This window comes from Rutilus rutilus, assembly GCF_951802725.1.
Source record: "Rutilus rutilus genome assembly, chromosome: 16".
NCBI classification, from domain to species: Eukaryota; Metazoa; Chordata; class Actinopteri; order Cypriniformes; family Leuciscidae; genus Rutilus; species Rutilus rutilus.
Window position 1 is genome coordinate 37,877,146 of NC_140224.1, and position 17,500 is coordinate 37,894,645.

At 45.5% G+C, this 17,500-nt stretch overlaps 3 protein-coding genes across 10 annotated transcripts in view; 1 reads left to right on the forward strand and 2 right to left on the reverse strand.

The window, feature by feature from the left end:
- acadsb (acyl-CoA dehydrogenase short/branched chain) overlaps positions 1-209 on the reverse strand; it is a 16,501-nt gene extending 16,292 nt beyond the window's left edge. For both annotated transcript variants that reach the window (XM_084434653.1, XM_084434654.1), the window contains exon 1: positions 137-209. In XM_084434653.1, coding sequence (XP_084290779.1) covers positions 137-166 — 30 coding nt within the window. In that variant the 5' untranslated portion in view covers positions 167-209. The remainder of the gene's footprint in view (positions 1-136) is intronic.
- A 959-nt stretch (positions 210-1,168) lies between these two features.
- pstk (phosphoseryl-tRNA kinase) lies at positions 1,169-10,963 on the reverse strand (the record flags this gene model as incomplete). 2 transcript variants are annotated; one of them, XM_084434656.1, is made up of 6 exons in its annotated part: positions 1,169-2,197; positions 3,932-4,025; positions 4,178-4,253; positions 7,047-7,248; positions 7,336-7,663; positions 10,805-10,963. In XM_084434656.1, the coding sequence occupies 6 exons, from the start codon at positions 10,961-10,963 to the stop codon at positions 2,013-2,015; spliced, it is 1,044 nt and encodes a 347-aa protein (XP_084290782.1). In that variant the 3' UTR covers positions 1,169-2,012. The 2 variants fall into 2 exon arrangements, with proteins under 2 accessions (XP_084290782.1, XP_084290781.1); XM_084434655.1 differs by having other exon boundaries at positions 7,047-7,663.
- A 229-nt stretch (positions 10,964-11,192) lies between these two features.
- Positions 11,193-17,500, forward strand: part of LOC311306319 (poly(ADP-ribose) glycohydrolase) — a 25,324-nt gene continuing 19,016 nt past the window's right edge. Inside the window, exons 1-6 of one of the 6 annotated variants that reach the window (XM_084434646.1) lie at positions 11,193-11,323; positions 11,418-11,660; positions 13,487-13,631; positions 14,626-14,748; positions 15,053-15,124; positions 15,547-15,618. In XM_084434646.1, the coding sequence (XP_084290772.1) occupies positions 11,280-11,323; positions 11,418-11,660; positions 13,487-13,631; positions 14,626-14,748; positions 15,053-15,124; positions 15,547-15,618 (699 nt within the window). In that variant the 5' untranslated portion in view covers positions 11,193-11,279. Of the gene's footprint in view, positions 11,336-11,417; positions 11,661-11,728; positions 12,065-12,147; positions 12,231-13,486; positions 13,632-14,625; positions 14,749-15,052; positions 15,125-15,546; positions 15,619-17,500 lie in introns of those variants that run through there. The other 5 variants (XM_084434645.1, XM_084434647.1, XM_084434648.1 and 2 more) reach the window with 5 other exon arrangements.

The following is a 17,500-nucleotide window of genomic DNA, read 5'->3' on the forward strand; positions in this document are numbered from 1 at the left end:
TTCCATCACAAAAGTCTGTTAATTTCATATAAAAAAGATATTATATGTCTACGCTCAGTGTCAGTCGTGTCGTGTGCTGGAGCTTTAATATCGAGAGTGTTGTTTGTGTATTCTGGTGTCTGTAGTTTGTTCTGACCTGTCGCAGCATTCTGAGCCCGGGCGCCATTGTGGCTCTGCGTCACTGTCTAAAGTGTCCGGGGGAAACAAGCAGCGGCACTCACATAAACACCGTTATTTTTTATTTTATTTTATTTTTATTGCAAATCAAAAATATTACAATACTTGAAAATTAATAAGGGGGGATATGGACAATATCACATGTAGATATACGGGCAACATAAATCATCATGGTATATCATCACAACAGATACCTTACAACAGATTCAAGAATGTTAAATGTTTTAGAAGCCTTTGAATTCAAAGGTTTGGACACATTCTTAAAAGAAGAAAAAAGAGATTTTACATCAGATGAAAACATTCTAAAATTAGGTTTACATTGAATGGTTCTGGCTTTATGAATGTGAAATTTACCCAGAAGACAAAGCAATAATACAATAATAGTTCAAGATTGTTGACATTAGAGTGAAAATCTGACAGGAAGATGATAGCTTCTGTGATTTCGATCATTTTGTTACAACAGGAAGAAATTAGCACAGTAACTTCTGACCAAAAAGATTTTGAGAATGGCCAATGACAAAACAATGTAGAATAGATTCTTCATCAGTATTGCAAAATCATCACAATGAAGCTATATTCTCAAAAAACCTACTTAAGAATAAATTACAAGGGTAGTATCTGTGAACAATTTTAAAATGGAGTTCTTTCATTTTACTTGGAATAAAAAATCTGTGAGGACAGGTCCATAAGTTATTCAAATCAAGAGTCCGGATAACAGATCCTCCATTTAGACTGTGCTTTAGAGGGGCATCCTGGAGCTGAAGATAGGGCATTTCTGATCCTTTATTTTACTACTATAACAAACTCACTAACAATGCCATTTTACTAATAATAATCTATAATACTATCCGGCAATTAGTAAAATTATTTTATTTTATCACAAACTGGAACCAAATGGAGATTCGTCAAAAGGATCATCTGAAATATTTATTAAATAATAATGCATTATGATTTATTATGCATTGTATATATTTCATAAATTATACTCGACTTAGAGCTCACTGAATTTATTGACTCAGGTCAACTACATAATTCATATTTATTTCCATCATTGTTTTGAAAAAAAAAACTTTTTTAAAGACAATAATGCATGTTTAAAAATCGTTATCAATTTAAATATTTCAGACAGTCAAACGATGAGATGAGTGAAAAATGTGGTTAACGTGACCTGAGGAACACTGACCTCTCTAACCCTAACTGACCTTTAACCCTATGAGCATCAGTGACCTCTGACCCAATATTACAGATTCATTGTCCGTCTGTCATACTAAATCTGAGTGTTTGTGACTGATGCTTTGAAAACATTTACAGTATTAAGAAACCCAGTTGACAGAGGTCATAAATTATGGATTTCAGACGTCAGTGATGTTCCTCATGTGTTCCTCATGTGTTCGGGGTCAGTGATGTTCCTCATGTGTTCCTCATGTGTTCGGGGTCAGTGATGTTCCTCTGGTGTTCCTCTGGTGTTCCTCGTGTTCAGAGTCAGTGATGTTCCTCATGATGTTCCTCTCATGATGTTCCTCATGTGTTCGGGGTCAGTGATGTTCCTCATGATGTTCCTCTGATGTTCCTCATGTGTTCAGAGTCAGTGATGTTCCTCATGATGTTCCTCATGTGTTCAGAGTCAGTGATGTTCCTCTGGTGTTCCTCTGGTGTTCCTCGTGTTCAGAGTCAGTGATGTTCCTCATGTGTTCGGGGTCAGTGATGTTCCTCATGATGTTCCTCTGGTGTTCCTCTGGTGTTCCTCTGGTGTTCCTCGTGTTCAGAGTCAGTGATGTTCCTCATGTGTTCGGGGTCAGTGATGTTCCTCATGTGTTCGGGGTCAGTGATGTTCCTCATGATGTTCCTCTGGTGTTCCTCATGTGTTCTGACAGCGTCTGGCGTGTGCGGTGCTCGAACGCCAGCAGTTTCTCCTCAGGGAAAGGAGGAAGGTCCTTCTTCAGATCCTGGAGGAACCGAGTCTTCAGCTCGTTCAGCTCTTTGGCGAGAGCCTTCAGCACATCTGGAGACGCCTGCGCTTCTGTGAGACACAGCAGAACCGACACACATCACACACACCCTGAAGAAACGCACATCTCACACACCCTGAAGAAACGCACAATCTCACACACCCTGAAGAAACGCACAATCTCACACACCCTGAAGAAACGCACAATCTCACACACCCTGAAGAAACGCACAATCTCACACACTCTGAAGAAACACACATCTCACACACTCTGAAGAAACACACATCTCACACACCCTGAAGAAACGCACATCACACACACCCTGAAGAAACGCACATCTCACACACTCTACACCCTGAAGAAACGCACATCACACACACCCTGAAGAAACGCACATCTCACACACCCTGAAGAAACGCACATCTCACACACCCTGAAGAAACACACATCTCACACACTCTGAAGAAACACACATCTCACACACCCTGAAGAAACACACATCACACACACCCTGAAGAAACACACATCTCACACACTCTGAAGAAACACACATCTCACACACCCTGAAGAAACGCACATCACACACACCCTGAAGAAACACACATCTCACACACTCTGAAGAAACACACATCTCACACACCCTGAAGAAACGCACATCTCACACACCCTGAAGAAACACACATCTCACACACTCTGAAGAAACACACATCTCACACACCCTGAAGAAACACACATCTCACACACTCTGAAGAAACACACATCTCACACACCCTGAAGAAACACACATCTCACACACTCTGAAGAAACACACATCTCACACACCCTGAAGAAACACACATCTCACACACCCTGAAGAAACACACATCTCACACACTCTGAAGAAACACACATCTCACACACTCTGAAGAAACACACATCTCACACACTCTGAAGAAACACACATCTCACACACCCTGAAGAAACACACATCTCACACACCCTGAAGAAACGCACATCACACACACCCTGAAGAAACACACATCTCACACACCCTGAAGAAACGCACATCACACACACCCTGAAGAAACACACATCTCACACACCCTGAAGAAACACACATCTCACACACCCTGAAGAAACACACATCTCACACACCCTGAAGAAACGCACATCACACACACCCTGAAGAAACACACATCTCACACACTCTGAAGAAACACACATCTCACACACCCTGAAGAAACACACATCTCACACACTCTGAAGAAACACACATCTCACACACCCTGAAGAAACACACATCTCACACACTCTGAAGAAACACACATCTCACACACCCTGAAGAAACACACATCTCACACACCCTGAAGAAACACACATCTCACACACCCTGAAGAAACACACATCTCACACACTCTGAAGAAACACACATCTCACACACCCTGAAGAAACACACATCTCACACACTCTGAAGAAACACACATCTCACACACCCTGAAGAAACACACATCTCACACACTCTGAAGAAACACACATCTCACACACCCTGAAGAAACACACATCTCACACACCCTGAAGAAACACACATCTCACACACTCTGAAGAAACACACATCTCACACACCCTGAAGAAACGCACATCTCACACACCCTGAAGAAACACACATCTCACACACTCTGAAGAAACACACATCTCACACACCCTGAAGAAACGCACATCACACACACCCTGAAGAAACGCACATCTCACACACCCTGAAGAAACACACATCACACACACTCTGAACAGGCTCATATTAGCCGAGGTTAGCATGACTGGTCCAGTACCGCGAGCCGAGGCCACGGCGTGAGACACCAGGCGTCTGCAGGTCTGGTCGGCCCGATGGAGAGCACTGGATGCACAGATCCGTCGGTCCGCCTCCTGAAACACAGAGGATCGCATCAGAGGGTCTGCTCACTACAGACTACAATCATCATCCACAGCAGTGGAACAGGTGAGCTCTGTGCGCATGTGTAACGGTGATGAACTGAATGTGCTGCTCTGTCTCTGACTGATGAACGAAGCGTTCAGACCTTCTGCTCAGACTCGTCCTGGACGGGCCGCAACGGGTTCTCCAGCGCCGACGCCAGCAAGTCCATCAGCTTCTGCCTTCAGGAGAAAGAAAGAGGAAACGAGAAGAAGAATCATCATCTGAGACAATTAAACACACAAATATTACATCAGACGATCTGTGGATTTAAAGTCACCATGAAATCAAAGCGGACGATTCTCGTTTATTCTAAATGATTTATGGGTACACATCATCATTGTTTTAATAATCTTGAATCAGAATAACTTTTCTAGCAGAATCTCTTCTCTGATGACGCCCTAGAGTGCATCCGGAAAGTATTGAATGAATGAATGAATGAATGAATGAATGAGGCATTTATATAGCGCTTTCATATGTACTACTGTACACCCAAAGCTCTTTACAATCATACCAGGGAATCTCTCCTCAACCAGCATCCACTGGGATGATGCGATGGCAGCCACAGTACAACAGCACCAGTGCGCTCACCACACACACACACACACACACACACCAGCTAGAGGTGATCAAGCCAATTCAGTGGATGGGGATTATTAGGAGGCCATGATTGGCAAGGGCCAATGGGTGGAGTTTGTCTGGGACACCGGGTTACAGCCCTACTCTTTACCAGGAGTGCCATGGGATTGTTAATCACCACAGAGAGTCAGGACCTCGGTTTTACGTCTCATCCGAAGGACGGTGCTCTTTGACAGTATAGTGTCCCCATCACTATCCTGGGGCGTTAGGACCCACACAGACCCCAAGGTGAGCGCCCCCTGCTGGCCTCACTAACACCTCTTCCAGCAGAAACCTGGTTTACTCAGGAGTCTCCCATCCAGGAACTGACCAGACTCAGCCCTGCTTAGCTTCAGTGGGACCCAGTCCTGGGCTACAGGGGGATATGGCTGCTGGCATGATTCACAGCGCTTCACTTTTTCCACATTTTTTATGTTAAAGCCTTTATTTACATTATTTTCCCTCTACAAACAATACCCCATAATGACAATGTGAAAGAAGTTTGTTTGAAATCTTTGCAAATTTATTAAAAATGAAAAAAAAAAAAAAATGAAAAAAAATCACATGTACATAAGTATTCACAGCCTTTGCCATGACACTCAAAACTTAGCTGAGGTTCATCCGGTTTCCACTGATCGTCCTTGAGATGGGTTTCTACAACTGGATTGGAGTCCACCTGTGGTAAATTCAAATGATTGGACATGATTTGGAAAGGCACACAACTGTCTATATAAGGTCTCACAGTTAACAGTGCATGTCAGGGCACAAACCAAGCCATGAAGTCCAAGGAATTGTCTATAGACCTCTGAGACAGGATTGTATTGAGGCACAGATATGGGGAAGGGTACAGACACATTTCTGCAGCGTTGAAGATCCCCATGAGCACAGTGGCCTCCATCATCCGTAAATGGAAGAAGTGTGGAACCACCAGGACTCTTCCTAGAGCTGAGCGATCGCGGGAGAAGGGCCTCAGTTACCCCTTTTCCACCAAAAAAGAACTGGTTCAGAACTGGTGCTGGTTCAAAGTTGGTTCAACTTGCGAACCTTCTCAGAACCTGTTTGTTTTTCCGCTGACTAGAGAGCCCAGCGAACGATGTCGTTACGTCACTGTGTACATTGCCATAGGCTACTTCTTAGCTTTCCTAGAAACACTTGCGCCAAATTCAAGCATAACAACTACAATGGCGGACTACACCGTCTTTCTGCAAATGTTTCTCCTGGCTTTGCGATCCTATATTGGGGTCAGAAGAAGACGTTTAGAACACATTTGTGCTGCTCGTCTGGATTACTATAAACGGAGGTTACGTTCGAGAAGAAGGTCGACAATAACCCCGCCCCCAGCCCCCGACGTAAGCATGACGCGGTAAAAGAACGGTTTTAGTCCAGCAAAGAGTTGGTGCCGCTTTGGAACCAATTTTCCTGGCCGAGAACCGGATCTTTGGCTGTCAAAACACAAAGAACTGGTTTGCGAGTAGGCACCGGCTCCGAACCGGCACCAGCACTGCCTTGGTGGAAAAGGGGTAAGTCAGGGAGGAGACCCAGAACCCGATGGTCACTCCGACAGAGCACCAGCGTTTCTCTGTGGAGAGAGGAGAACCTTCCAGAAGAACAACCATCTCTGCAGCTCTCCACCAATCAGACGGAAGCCACTCCTCAGTAAAAGGCACATGACAGCTCGCCTGGAGTTTGTCAAAAGGCATCCCTACAGTGAAGCAGCATCAGCTGTGGGGGTGTTTAACAGCAGCAGGGGCTAGGAGACTCGTCAGGATCGAGGGAAAGATGAGGAACTGGGAGACTCGTCAGGATCGAGGGAAAGATGAGGAACTGGGAGACTCGTCAGGATCGAGGGAAAGATGAGGAACTGGGAGACTCGTCAGGATCAAGGGAAAGATGAGGAACTGGGAGACTCGTCAGGATCGAGGGAAAGATGAGGAACTGGGAGACTCGTCAGGATCAAGGGAAAGAAATAATGAAAATAATGAATTTAATCCATTTTGAAATAAGGCTGTAACATAACAAAATGTGGAAAAAAGTGAAGCACTGTGAATACTTTCCGGATGCACTGTACATTTGTTCTTGTTACAGAAGCGTTTCACTCAAATATACGACTTTATCGAAAGGAAAAGACCAGCGTAACCTCCCTTTCATGCAGAGTTTAAACATGATGTGTGTGTGTTTGACCCATAAGTCTCGGTCTGCGAGGCTCTCGGAGCCGTGTGTATGTGTGTGTTTGACCTACAGGTCTCGGTCTGCGATGCTCTCGGAGCTGTGTGTGTGTGTGTGTGTGTTTGACCTACAGGTCTCGGTCTGCAATGCTCTCGGAGCTGTGTGTGTGTGTGTGTGTGTGTTTGACCTACAGGTCTCGGTCTGCGATGCTTTCGGACCCGTCCAGCGTGAGGCTCTGCTGTTCCCAGCGGTTCCGGCTCTCGTTCGGAGGCTCCATGCGCTCACACACCTGGACCAGCACCTCCTCAGGGACTCGCTGAGATCTCTGCCGGTTCCTCTGGACACACACCTGCAGCGGACAGTGCAGGAACACCTGGCAGAAGCCCATGCCGTCTGTCCAACACACACATACAGACACACACAGGACATCAGCACACACTCTCCAGCAGCCCGCCTCTGAAACACAGGAGCTGCACCTACACTTCCTCGCCAGCTGGTGGATTTGGAACCTCATGCTCTGGTAGTAGAAGTTGTCGTCCAGCAGCAGGACGAGCGGCTGCGAGTGTGTGTGAGAGACGCTCTGCTGCGAGTGTGAGTGTGTGTGAGAGACGCTCTGCTGCTGCAGCATCTGCTGGAAGCGCATCCAGATGCCATCAGCACTCTCTGAGAGTGTGTGAGTGTGAGCGGAGAATGTGTGAGTCTGATCGGAGAGTGTGTGAGTCCGAGTCTGATCGGAGAGTGTGTGAGTCTGCTGCAGGAATTTCTCCAAACACATCAGAACCGTCTTCCTGTGTTGCTTCCATTCAGTCTAGAAAACAAAACAATACAACAGACACATGAGCCAGACAAAGAGAACAGAAAACTTACTGTCAAAACACTCACTCACACACTCACTCATTCACACTGATGATTGCTGCATAAACTAGGTCAGCCGGAACCTGGAACACTTCCTATTACACCTGATGTACTCTTTACATCATAAGAAGAATGGTGTAGTCGGCCGGATCCGGGCCGTATCCAGATCAGATGGTGGACCTGCGCCTAGACACGACCACAACACATGATGTATTCAGCCGGATCCGGGCCGTATCCAGATCAGATGGTGGACCTGCGCCTAGACACGACCACAACGCATGATGTAATCAGCCGGATCCGGGCCGTATCCAGATCAGATGGAGGACCTGCGCCTAGACACGACCACAACGCATGATGTATTCAGCCGGATCCGGGCCGTATCCAGATCAGATGGAGGACCTGCGCCTAGACACGACCACAACGCATGATGTATTCAGCCGGATCCGGGCCGTATCCAGATCAGATGGAGGACCTGCGCCTAGACACGACCACAACGCATGATGTATTCAGCCGGATCCGGGCCGTATCCAGATCAGATGGAGGACCTGCGCCTAGACACGACCACAACCCATGATGTAGTCAGCCGGATCCGGGCCGTATCCAGATCAGATGGAGGACCTGCGCCTAGACACGACCACAACGCATGATGTATTCAGCCGGATCCGGGCCGTATCCAGATCAGATGGAGGACCTGCGCCTAGACACGACCACAACGCATGATGTATTCAGCCGGATCCGGGCCGTATCCAGATCAGATGCTGGACCTGCGCCTAGACACGACCACAACGCATGATGTATTCAGCCGGATCCGGGCCGTATCCAGATCAGATGCTGGACCTGCGCCTAGACACGACCACAACGCATGATGTATTCAGCCGGATCCGGGCCGTATCCAGATCAGATGCTGGACCTGCGCCTAGACACGACCACAACGCATGATGTATTCAGCCGGATCCGGGCCGTATCCAGATCAGATGCTGGACCTGCGCCTAGACACGACCACAACGCATGATGTATTCAGCCGGATCCGGGCCGTATCCAGATCAGATGGAGGACCTGCGCCTAGACACGACCACAACGCATGATGTATTCAGCCGGATCCGGGCCGTATCCAGATCAGATGGAGGACCTGCGCCTAGACACGACCACAACACATGATGTATTCAGCCGGATCCGGGCCGTATCCAGATCAGATGGTGGACCTGCGCCTAGACACGACCACAACGCATGATGTAGTCAGCCGGATCCGGGCCGTATCCAGATCAGATGGTGGACCTGCGCCTAGACACGACCACAACGCATGATGTATTCAGCCGGATCCGGGCCGTATCCAGATCAGATGGTGGACCTGCGCCTAGACACGACAACAACGCATGATGTAGTCAGCCGGATCCGGGCCGTATCCAGATCAGATGGAGGACCTGCGCCTAGACACGACCACAACGCATGATGTAGTCAGCCGCATCCAGGCCGTATCCAGATCAGATGGTGGACCTGCGCCTAGACACGACCACAACGCATGATGTAGTCAGCCGGATCCGGGCCGTATCCAGATCAGATGGAGGACCTGCGCCTAGACACGACCACAACGCATGATGTAGTCAGCCGGATCCGGGCCGTATCCAGATCGTCACTGCCCTGAAGCGCGAAAATCAGCCTTTTAAATTTCAACTGATCGTTGAGCCGTCTCTCATTCTTCATCAAGCAAGGATACGTGAGAATTGTGTTTAATTCACTTCAGCTAAATAAGATACGTAATTATTCAAACACAACCTACAACTTCCTTATCTGATGTGACATTTTTTTTAACATCTTCTGGTCAGGTATGACAAATATTTAACTTTATGCCAAAAGTATGAAGCCAACATGACTTTAATGATGAGTAATTGATTTCAGCACTCATTGAACAGGCAGCGACGCGTAGCCTACTTGTTGCACGTTAATGTTTTTTACTATTTTTTTTTTGTTTGGTGTTGGAAACGCAGAATTTTTTTTTTGTAACTGCTCGCACACCTGTTTAATTTTTCCTTTGATTTGTCATCTCATTCGTTTCTTTGCCAGATTTTCGCATGTTTGCTCATGCTAGTTAACGTTAGTCCACTCCCTGTATAATATGTTTTTTTTTTTCACAAATGTATGACTTTTGAAAGTGCAATTTGATTACCATATGCAGTTTTAATAAAGTTGAATTAGCTAACCTTCTATGTCATTTTTACTCTTCAAAGTGTACACTTGCAGATGTTGATTATAATGAATTTACTGTTAGGCCCATAAATAATAATAAGGATAAACAATATTTAAAAAGTATATAATTATATAACATAATTATGACTAATTAAAAATTAACCACAAAACATAACATGCTAAATGGGGAATATCTATAGACCTATCTAGCATAAAAAAAAATTAATTGTCAGAACGTCATCTCTCAGTAGCTGAATGTCGCGTAGCAGCGTTGCTACAGCCCTGTCCGTCTTACAATTCTACGTTGTTACAATGTTGCGAGCACGTAGACAGCGACGTTGCCATAGCAGAAATGCAACGTGCCACAGACGTCGCCACAATGTAAACGTGTTTGCTGGGTACTAGCAGCAAACTTGTAGTAGATTAATACAAACTTCAACATATTCTGAATCTCTAACATAAAATAATAGACTTCTATCCAACATCCTCCTGTTATGTGCAATGAGCAATATAACCCTTCAGACAAAAACAACAAAAAAAATTTTGCTTTAGCAAAATCACAAACGGCTTTCATACAAAACAATATATGTACCAGCAGCTCTCATACAAACATAATGCTTGTGGACTTACGCATTTTCTGAATAATTAGTAACATACAAAGGTATATTCTGTCTCCTAACCCTATCCATCACAGAAAACTTTATGCATTTTTACATTTCCAAAAACACTCAAAAACAGGTACACACACACACACACACACACACACTCTCTCTCTCTCTGTCACACATACACACACACACACACACACACTCACACTCTCACTCTGATGATTTTGACAGCCACCATCACAGTACGACACTGTACAGAGACAAGACATATTAACATGTTTATCATAACATGAAAGAGAAACCTCTTGCCAGTCGCGCGCTGGGATCAGTTCGTCATACGTCACGAGCAGCGTCATCCAGCCGAGCCCGTGCGCGTGACTCCGCAGCTCGTGCGCCAGACGGGATTTCCCCGCCGCAGGTAAACCGCACAGAACGCACAGGCACGCGCGTTCGGTAGACATCGGAGAGTTGAGCTGATTAGAACCAGAACACACAGCAGCGCGTCAGAACACATGCGCCCCACAGTCCCCGCCCACTCGCAGAACATCGACAGCTCATTGGTTACTGGCGCTAAACGTCATGAAAACAGGAAGTCAGATCCGTGCACTTCAGCATCTGCATGGAATCCATCCTTATAAACTTTAAAACTGCGAGTGTGATCCGATTACTGCAGGAAATAGTAACCTTGAACACGACGGGACCGTTGTTGTATGTTAATACATGTCGTGATTCTCATCAGTGAATTATATTAGAGTTTTCTTTATCTTTATTCCTCAGATGTCAGACTGCGAGCCGCTGAAGAAGCGCCAGAGGCCGCTGGAGTCTGAAGGAAGGTAACAAAAGAAGTTTAGATCCAAACCTTAACAGCTGAAGTTTCTCTAAATTATCATTTATAATATGATTTCTATTCAACAGGCCTGAAGATGCAGAAAACCAAAGAAAAGAAGCCGTTCGTCCTGAAGGTTCATCTAAACTCCAGAGGAAGATCCATCAGAACTCTCTGGATCTCTGGCTGCAGAAGAAGCCCAGTGTGACCCGGAAGAGCTCAGCTCACACTGACCTCTCCACCTCACCAGAGCGCGAGCCCGCGAGGATCCAGCCCAGACGAGCCGGTTCTGATCCGGAGGCGCGCAGAATCACACACTTCTTCACTAGCAGGTGAATAACGCTCTGTGTTCTCATTGGACAGCACTGATACGCCTGTGACGGCGAACGCCAATCAGAGCGGCGAACGTCATGATATCTAATTAATATTCATGATGAGGGATTGTAGAATTAGTTTCTGGAGAGTTTAGTTTTTAATCTTTGCTCTTTCTGTATCCGTGGCAAATATTACATGACTCAGATCCTTGATAATTAATCAGATACAAACTGTAAACATTGTGAAGTTTTATGACGTGTAGCTGATCTGCTGAGAAACGGAAAGTGAAAGTGAATAAAGTGAAAGTGAGTGCGGACAGTGATGGACGGGATTCAGGACTCGAACCCTTGGATTCTGCACCTGTGTGTCGCGGTGTTCCTCGTGTCGTGTGTGTTCGGGCTCCTGAGGGCCTTCGCGGTCGGTAATCAGTAATCTCTCTTCTTCTGTCTCAGTGTTGATGATGGTTTCAGGTGTAGTGGTAAAGCTGGTCTGATGTTGTTGTAGAACCTGACAGAAGTGTGTCGGATGATGAGGATCAGGTTCAGCCACAGGATCTGCTCGATCTTCAGCAGTTTCCGCAGATTAGCGTGAGTTTGTGTGATTAAAGCTGCTGTCAGTGTTGGCTAATCCCTGACAGGAAGTGCTCCTGCTTCATTTATACAGCGCTTTTAACAATATGGACTTTTTCAAAGCAGCTTTACAGTGACAATAGGAGATTACAGTAACAGAGACTGTTTAGGCTTTACAGCAGCTCTAGAATAAAGTTATTGTCCATCTAAAGTTAGTTTTGATCAATTCACTTCCATTGTAAAGATCATTAGTTATTAATTTAGCTAACACGACACCACTTTAACTGAAAACAGAAACTTTTAATGTGTTCTGGACGTTCATTTACACAGCAGTGTTTGATGCTCGAGAACGTAAACTTTGAAACAAGTTTGTTAAAGTGATGAACGCTAGAAACAGCAGAATCAAGCCGAAGCTGGTCTTATCTGGTTAATTCTCTGTCAGATCTAGATTTGATCAAGTGTTGTTCACAGTCATTAATGACGGTTACTGTTGGACTGAATCACTGAAGAACCAACTTTATTTTCTGCAAGATCCTCCTTTTTTACTAAACGACTTTAAATACAAGTAGACAAAGTTTGAATTTAGTAAGCTCTCCTAAGGACCTGTTTAATCAAATATTAGAGAAAAGGATTCGAATTTTTATCATATGAAAAATGTACAACAACTTGTGTAAATTGAATTGGCTGTATTTTTTATTGTATTGTATTGTATATACACTGAACAAAATTATAAACGCAACACTTTTGTTTTTGCCCCCATTTTTCATGAGCTGAACTCAAAGATCGAAGACTTTTTCTATGTACACAAAAGGCCTATTTCTCTCAAATATTGTTCACAAATCTGTCTAAATCTGTTAGTGAGCACTTCTCCTTTGCCGAGATAATCCATCCACCTCACAGGTGTGGCGTATCAAGATGCTGGTTAGACAGCGCGATTATTGCACAGGTGTGCCTTAGGCTGGCCACAATAAAAGGCCACTCTAAAATGTACAGTTTTACTGTATTGGGCAGGTCCGAAAACCAGTCAGTATCTGGTGTGACCACCATTTACCTCACGCAGTGCAACACATCTCCTTCGCATAGAGTTGATCAGGTTGTTGATTGTGGCCTGTGGAATGTTGTTCCACTCCTCTTCAATGGCTGTGCGAAGTTGCTGGATATTGGCAGGACCTGGAACACGCTGTCATATCTTGTGTAGTTTGTAACACACATTAACAGCAGTTTGAGTCTCTGATCATGTGATTGGCTCCTCATTCCTGATTCTCTCATTGCAGGGCTGCATCAGGGGCTGATGGGAAGGCACTCAGCAGTGATGTCATCAGTCAGGGTGTTTCTCTCGCTGACCTGAGGAGGGCGCCGGCGTGCAGCGGCTCCTTACCGGCCCTCAGACCTGCTGATGGGCACACGGTCATGATCCGGGTGAGTTACGGTCATGATCCGGGTGAGTTACGGTCATGATCCGGGTGAGTTACGATCCGGGTGAGTTACGATCCGGGTGAGTTACGATCCGGGTGAGTTACGATCTGGGTGAGTTACGGTCATGATCCGGGTGAGTTACGATCCAGCTGAGTTACGGTCATGATCCGGGTGAGTTACGGTCATGATCCGGCTGAGTTACGGTTACGGTCATGATCCGGGTGAGTTACGGTCATGATCCGGCTGAGTTACGGTTACGGTCATGATCCAGCTGAGTTACGATCCAGCTGAGTTACGGTCATGATCCAGCTGAGTTACGATCCAGCTGAGTTACGGTCATGATCCGGCTGAGTTACGGTCATGATCCAGCTGAGTTACGATCCAGCTGAGTTACGGTCATGATCCAGCTGAGTTACGATCCAGCTGAGTTACGGTCATGATCCGGCTGAGTTACGGTTACGGTCATGATCCGGGTGAGTTACGGTCATGATCCGGCTGAGTTACGGTTACGGTCATGATCCGGGTGAGTTACGGTCATGATCCGGCTGAGTTACGGTTACGGTCATGATCCAGCTGAGTTACGATCCAGCTGAGTTACGGTCATGATCCGGCTGAGTTACGATCCAGCTGAGTTACGGTCATGATCCAGCTGAGTTACGATCCAGCTGAGTTACGGTCATGATCCGGCTGAGTTACGGTCATGATCCGACTGAGTTACAGTTACACAGCGTGTGTGTGTGAGTGTGTGAGAGAGATGCGTAAGAGACGGAGGGAGAGCAGCGAAAGGAAATGCAACTGAACTTTGTGTTTTAAATAGCGTTAATAAAAAAAAGAATAACGAAACACGATGTGGCGGCCGGTGTTGATCCTGTGGCGAACCGCATTAGTCTGTGTGTGGGAAACACTGGAACAGGAAGCAGTTCTGATATAAGCTATAATTATTATGATTTCTTCATTCATTTGTAATTTCAGGTTTTAATGTCTGTTTGTTTTCCAGACGGAGCGTTTGGATCCTGAGGAGGTTCCGGTGCCGTTTCCAGAGACTCGGAACGACTGCTGGGATGATTCCCACGTCAAACTGCCCTGCTCCCAACACAACCTGTTCCCTGTGGACCGAACGGTCAGACACACACACACACACACACACACAACCTGTTCCCTGTGGACCGAATGGTCAGACACACACACACACACACACACACACACACACACACACACACACACACACACACACACACACACACACACACAGCCTGTTCCCTGTGGTCCGAACGGTCAGACACACACACACACACACACATACACACACACAGCCTGTTCCCTGTGGACCGAACAGTCAGACAGACACACACACACACACACACACACACACACATTACTGCATCAGCTTCATTACTGTGTGATGTTTGTGTGAATATTTGCAGACTCTCCAGAGCCGATGGGATCTGATTACTCGATCCCTGAGCGTCCCGTTCACGTCTTCTCACGATGTGAAGGTGATGTCACTTCCTCCTCTCTGAAATTACACAGATTCGCTCGGTTTTACTCTATACATTCTGTGTCAGTGTGTGTGTGTGTGTGTGTGTGTGTGTTTACATCATCAGCTATGAATGAACTTTTAGCAATGAACTAAATATGACTCAACGTCCCTAATTTGGAAGAATGATTAATACTGTTTTATTGAAATTTTAAAGATGTAAAAATGTTTGGGTCAATCAGTATTAATTGTAATATAGTTCATCTTGACCTCATTAAGATAAGAGCTGAGTGAATGAAATGTGTTGTAGTGTCCTGGTTTAGTCCAGAGGAGGGCAGCAGAACGCAGCGAATGATGAACTAACTCACTGCCAGTGAAAGTGAAGCTGCTTTTGATATTTATGTCAAGAATTTAACCTTTTTATAATATGTAACTCTCTAGGACGCCATACTGAGATATAATGCAGGACAAGCGAAGGCGTGGAACTTCACAGCACTGCACTCATACTGTCAGGTGAGAGACACACACACACACACACACACACACACACACACACACACACACACACACACACTTCACAGCACTGCACTCATACTGTCAGGTGAGAGACACACACACACACACACACACACACACACACTTCACAGCACTGCACTCATACTGTCAGGTGAGAGACACACACACACACACACACACACACACACACACACACTTCACAGCACTGCACTCATACTGTCAGGTGAGAGACACGACTGTAACACACACACACACACACCACAGCACTGCATTCATACTGTCAGGTGAGAGACACGACTGTAACACACACACACACACACACACACACACACACACACACACTTCACAGCACTGCATTCATACTGTCAGGTGAGAGACACGACTGTAACACACACACACTCACTCACTCACACACACACACACACACACACACACTCTCTCTCTCAAACACACACACACACACACACACACACACACACTCTCTCTCTCAAACACACACACACACACACACACACACACACACACACACTCTCTCTCTCAAACACACACACACACACACACACACACACACACACACACACACACACACACTCTCTCTCTCAAACACACACACACACACACACACACACACACACACACACACACACTCTCTCTCTCTCTCAAACACACACACTCTCTCTCTCTCTCTCTCTCTCTCTCAAACACACACACACACTCTCTCTCTCTCTCAAACACACACACACACTCTCTCTCTCTCAAACACACACACACACACTCTCTCTCTCTCTCAAACACACACACACACACACACACACACACTCTCTCTCTCTCAAACACACACACACACACACACACACACACTCACTCTCTCTCTCTCTCTCAAACACACACACACACACACACACACACTCACTCACTCACTCTTATACATGCAGCTGTCTTCAGTCATGTGACGCTCCCGCCTCTGAACTGCTAGTATCACTAAATATGAGCATCTTGTTATTGATTGGATGTTATTTATGGTACATGTTGTCATAAAACACTTTGTTTTCCTTAGAATTGTTACAACCCATCAATCAATACTTTTAATTAATTAACCCAAAGAGCGATGCAGAAATATAGCAGAGGAATCGATGAGGAGCAGGAAGTTCAGGCGCTGGTGATGGTCACGCATCTCTCCTCATCTGTGCTTCAGTCTCTCCTCATCTGTGCTCCGGGATACAGCAGACACTGCTCATACACACACTCCAGACTGACAGAACCCGAACCCTAACCCGAACCCTAACCCTAACTCTCCTCATCTGTGCTCCGGGATACAGCAGACACTGCTCATACACACACTCCAGACTGACAGAACCCGAACCCTAACCCTAACTCCAGAAGACAGACAGAACCCTAACCCTAACCCTAACCCTAACTCCAGAAGACAGACAGAACCCTAACCCTAACCCTAACCCTAACCCTAACTCCAGACTGACATACGGCCTTTACTCTGACACAGTTTGACATGGAAATATGAAAAAATGAATTTCTTTTTAAAGTTTATTGGTAATTTCAGCTCAGTCTGGGTTCATGTTTCCCGTCAGTTATAGTTCATGGTTTCCTGCATTTTAAGCTCCTCATGAAGAGTGAGATGAATGACATCATCAAAACTCACGATCGTTATGAATCTTTATAAAGCGTTGATATTTTACTGCAATTTCACAAAATCACTCCCTGGATTTTTATATATAACCGATTTATTGTCTGGAGATTCTGAAGTGCAGATATTACTGATAATATTTATTTAGAAACTGATCATCTCATAAAATATATTTTAATGATTTATTTCCCAAAGGTCTGCTTGTAATGTTGTTTTAATTAATCAGTTTTTTATGAT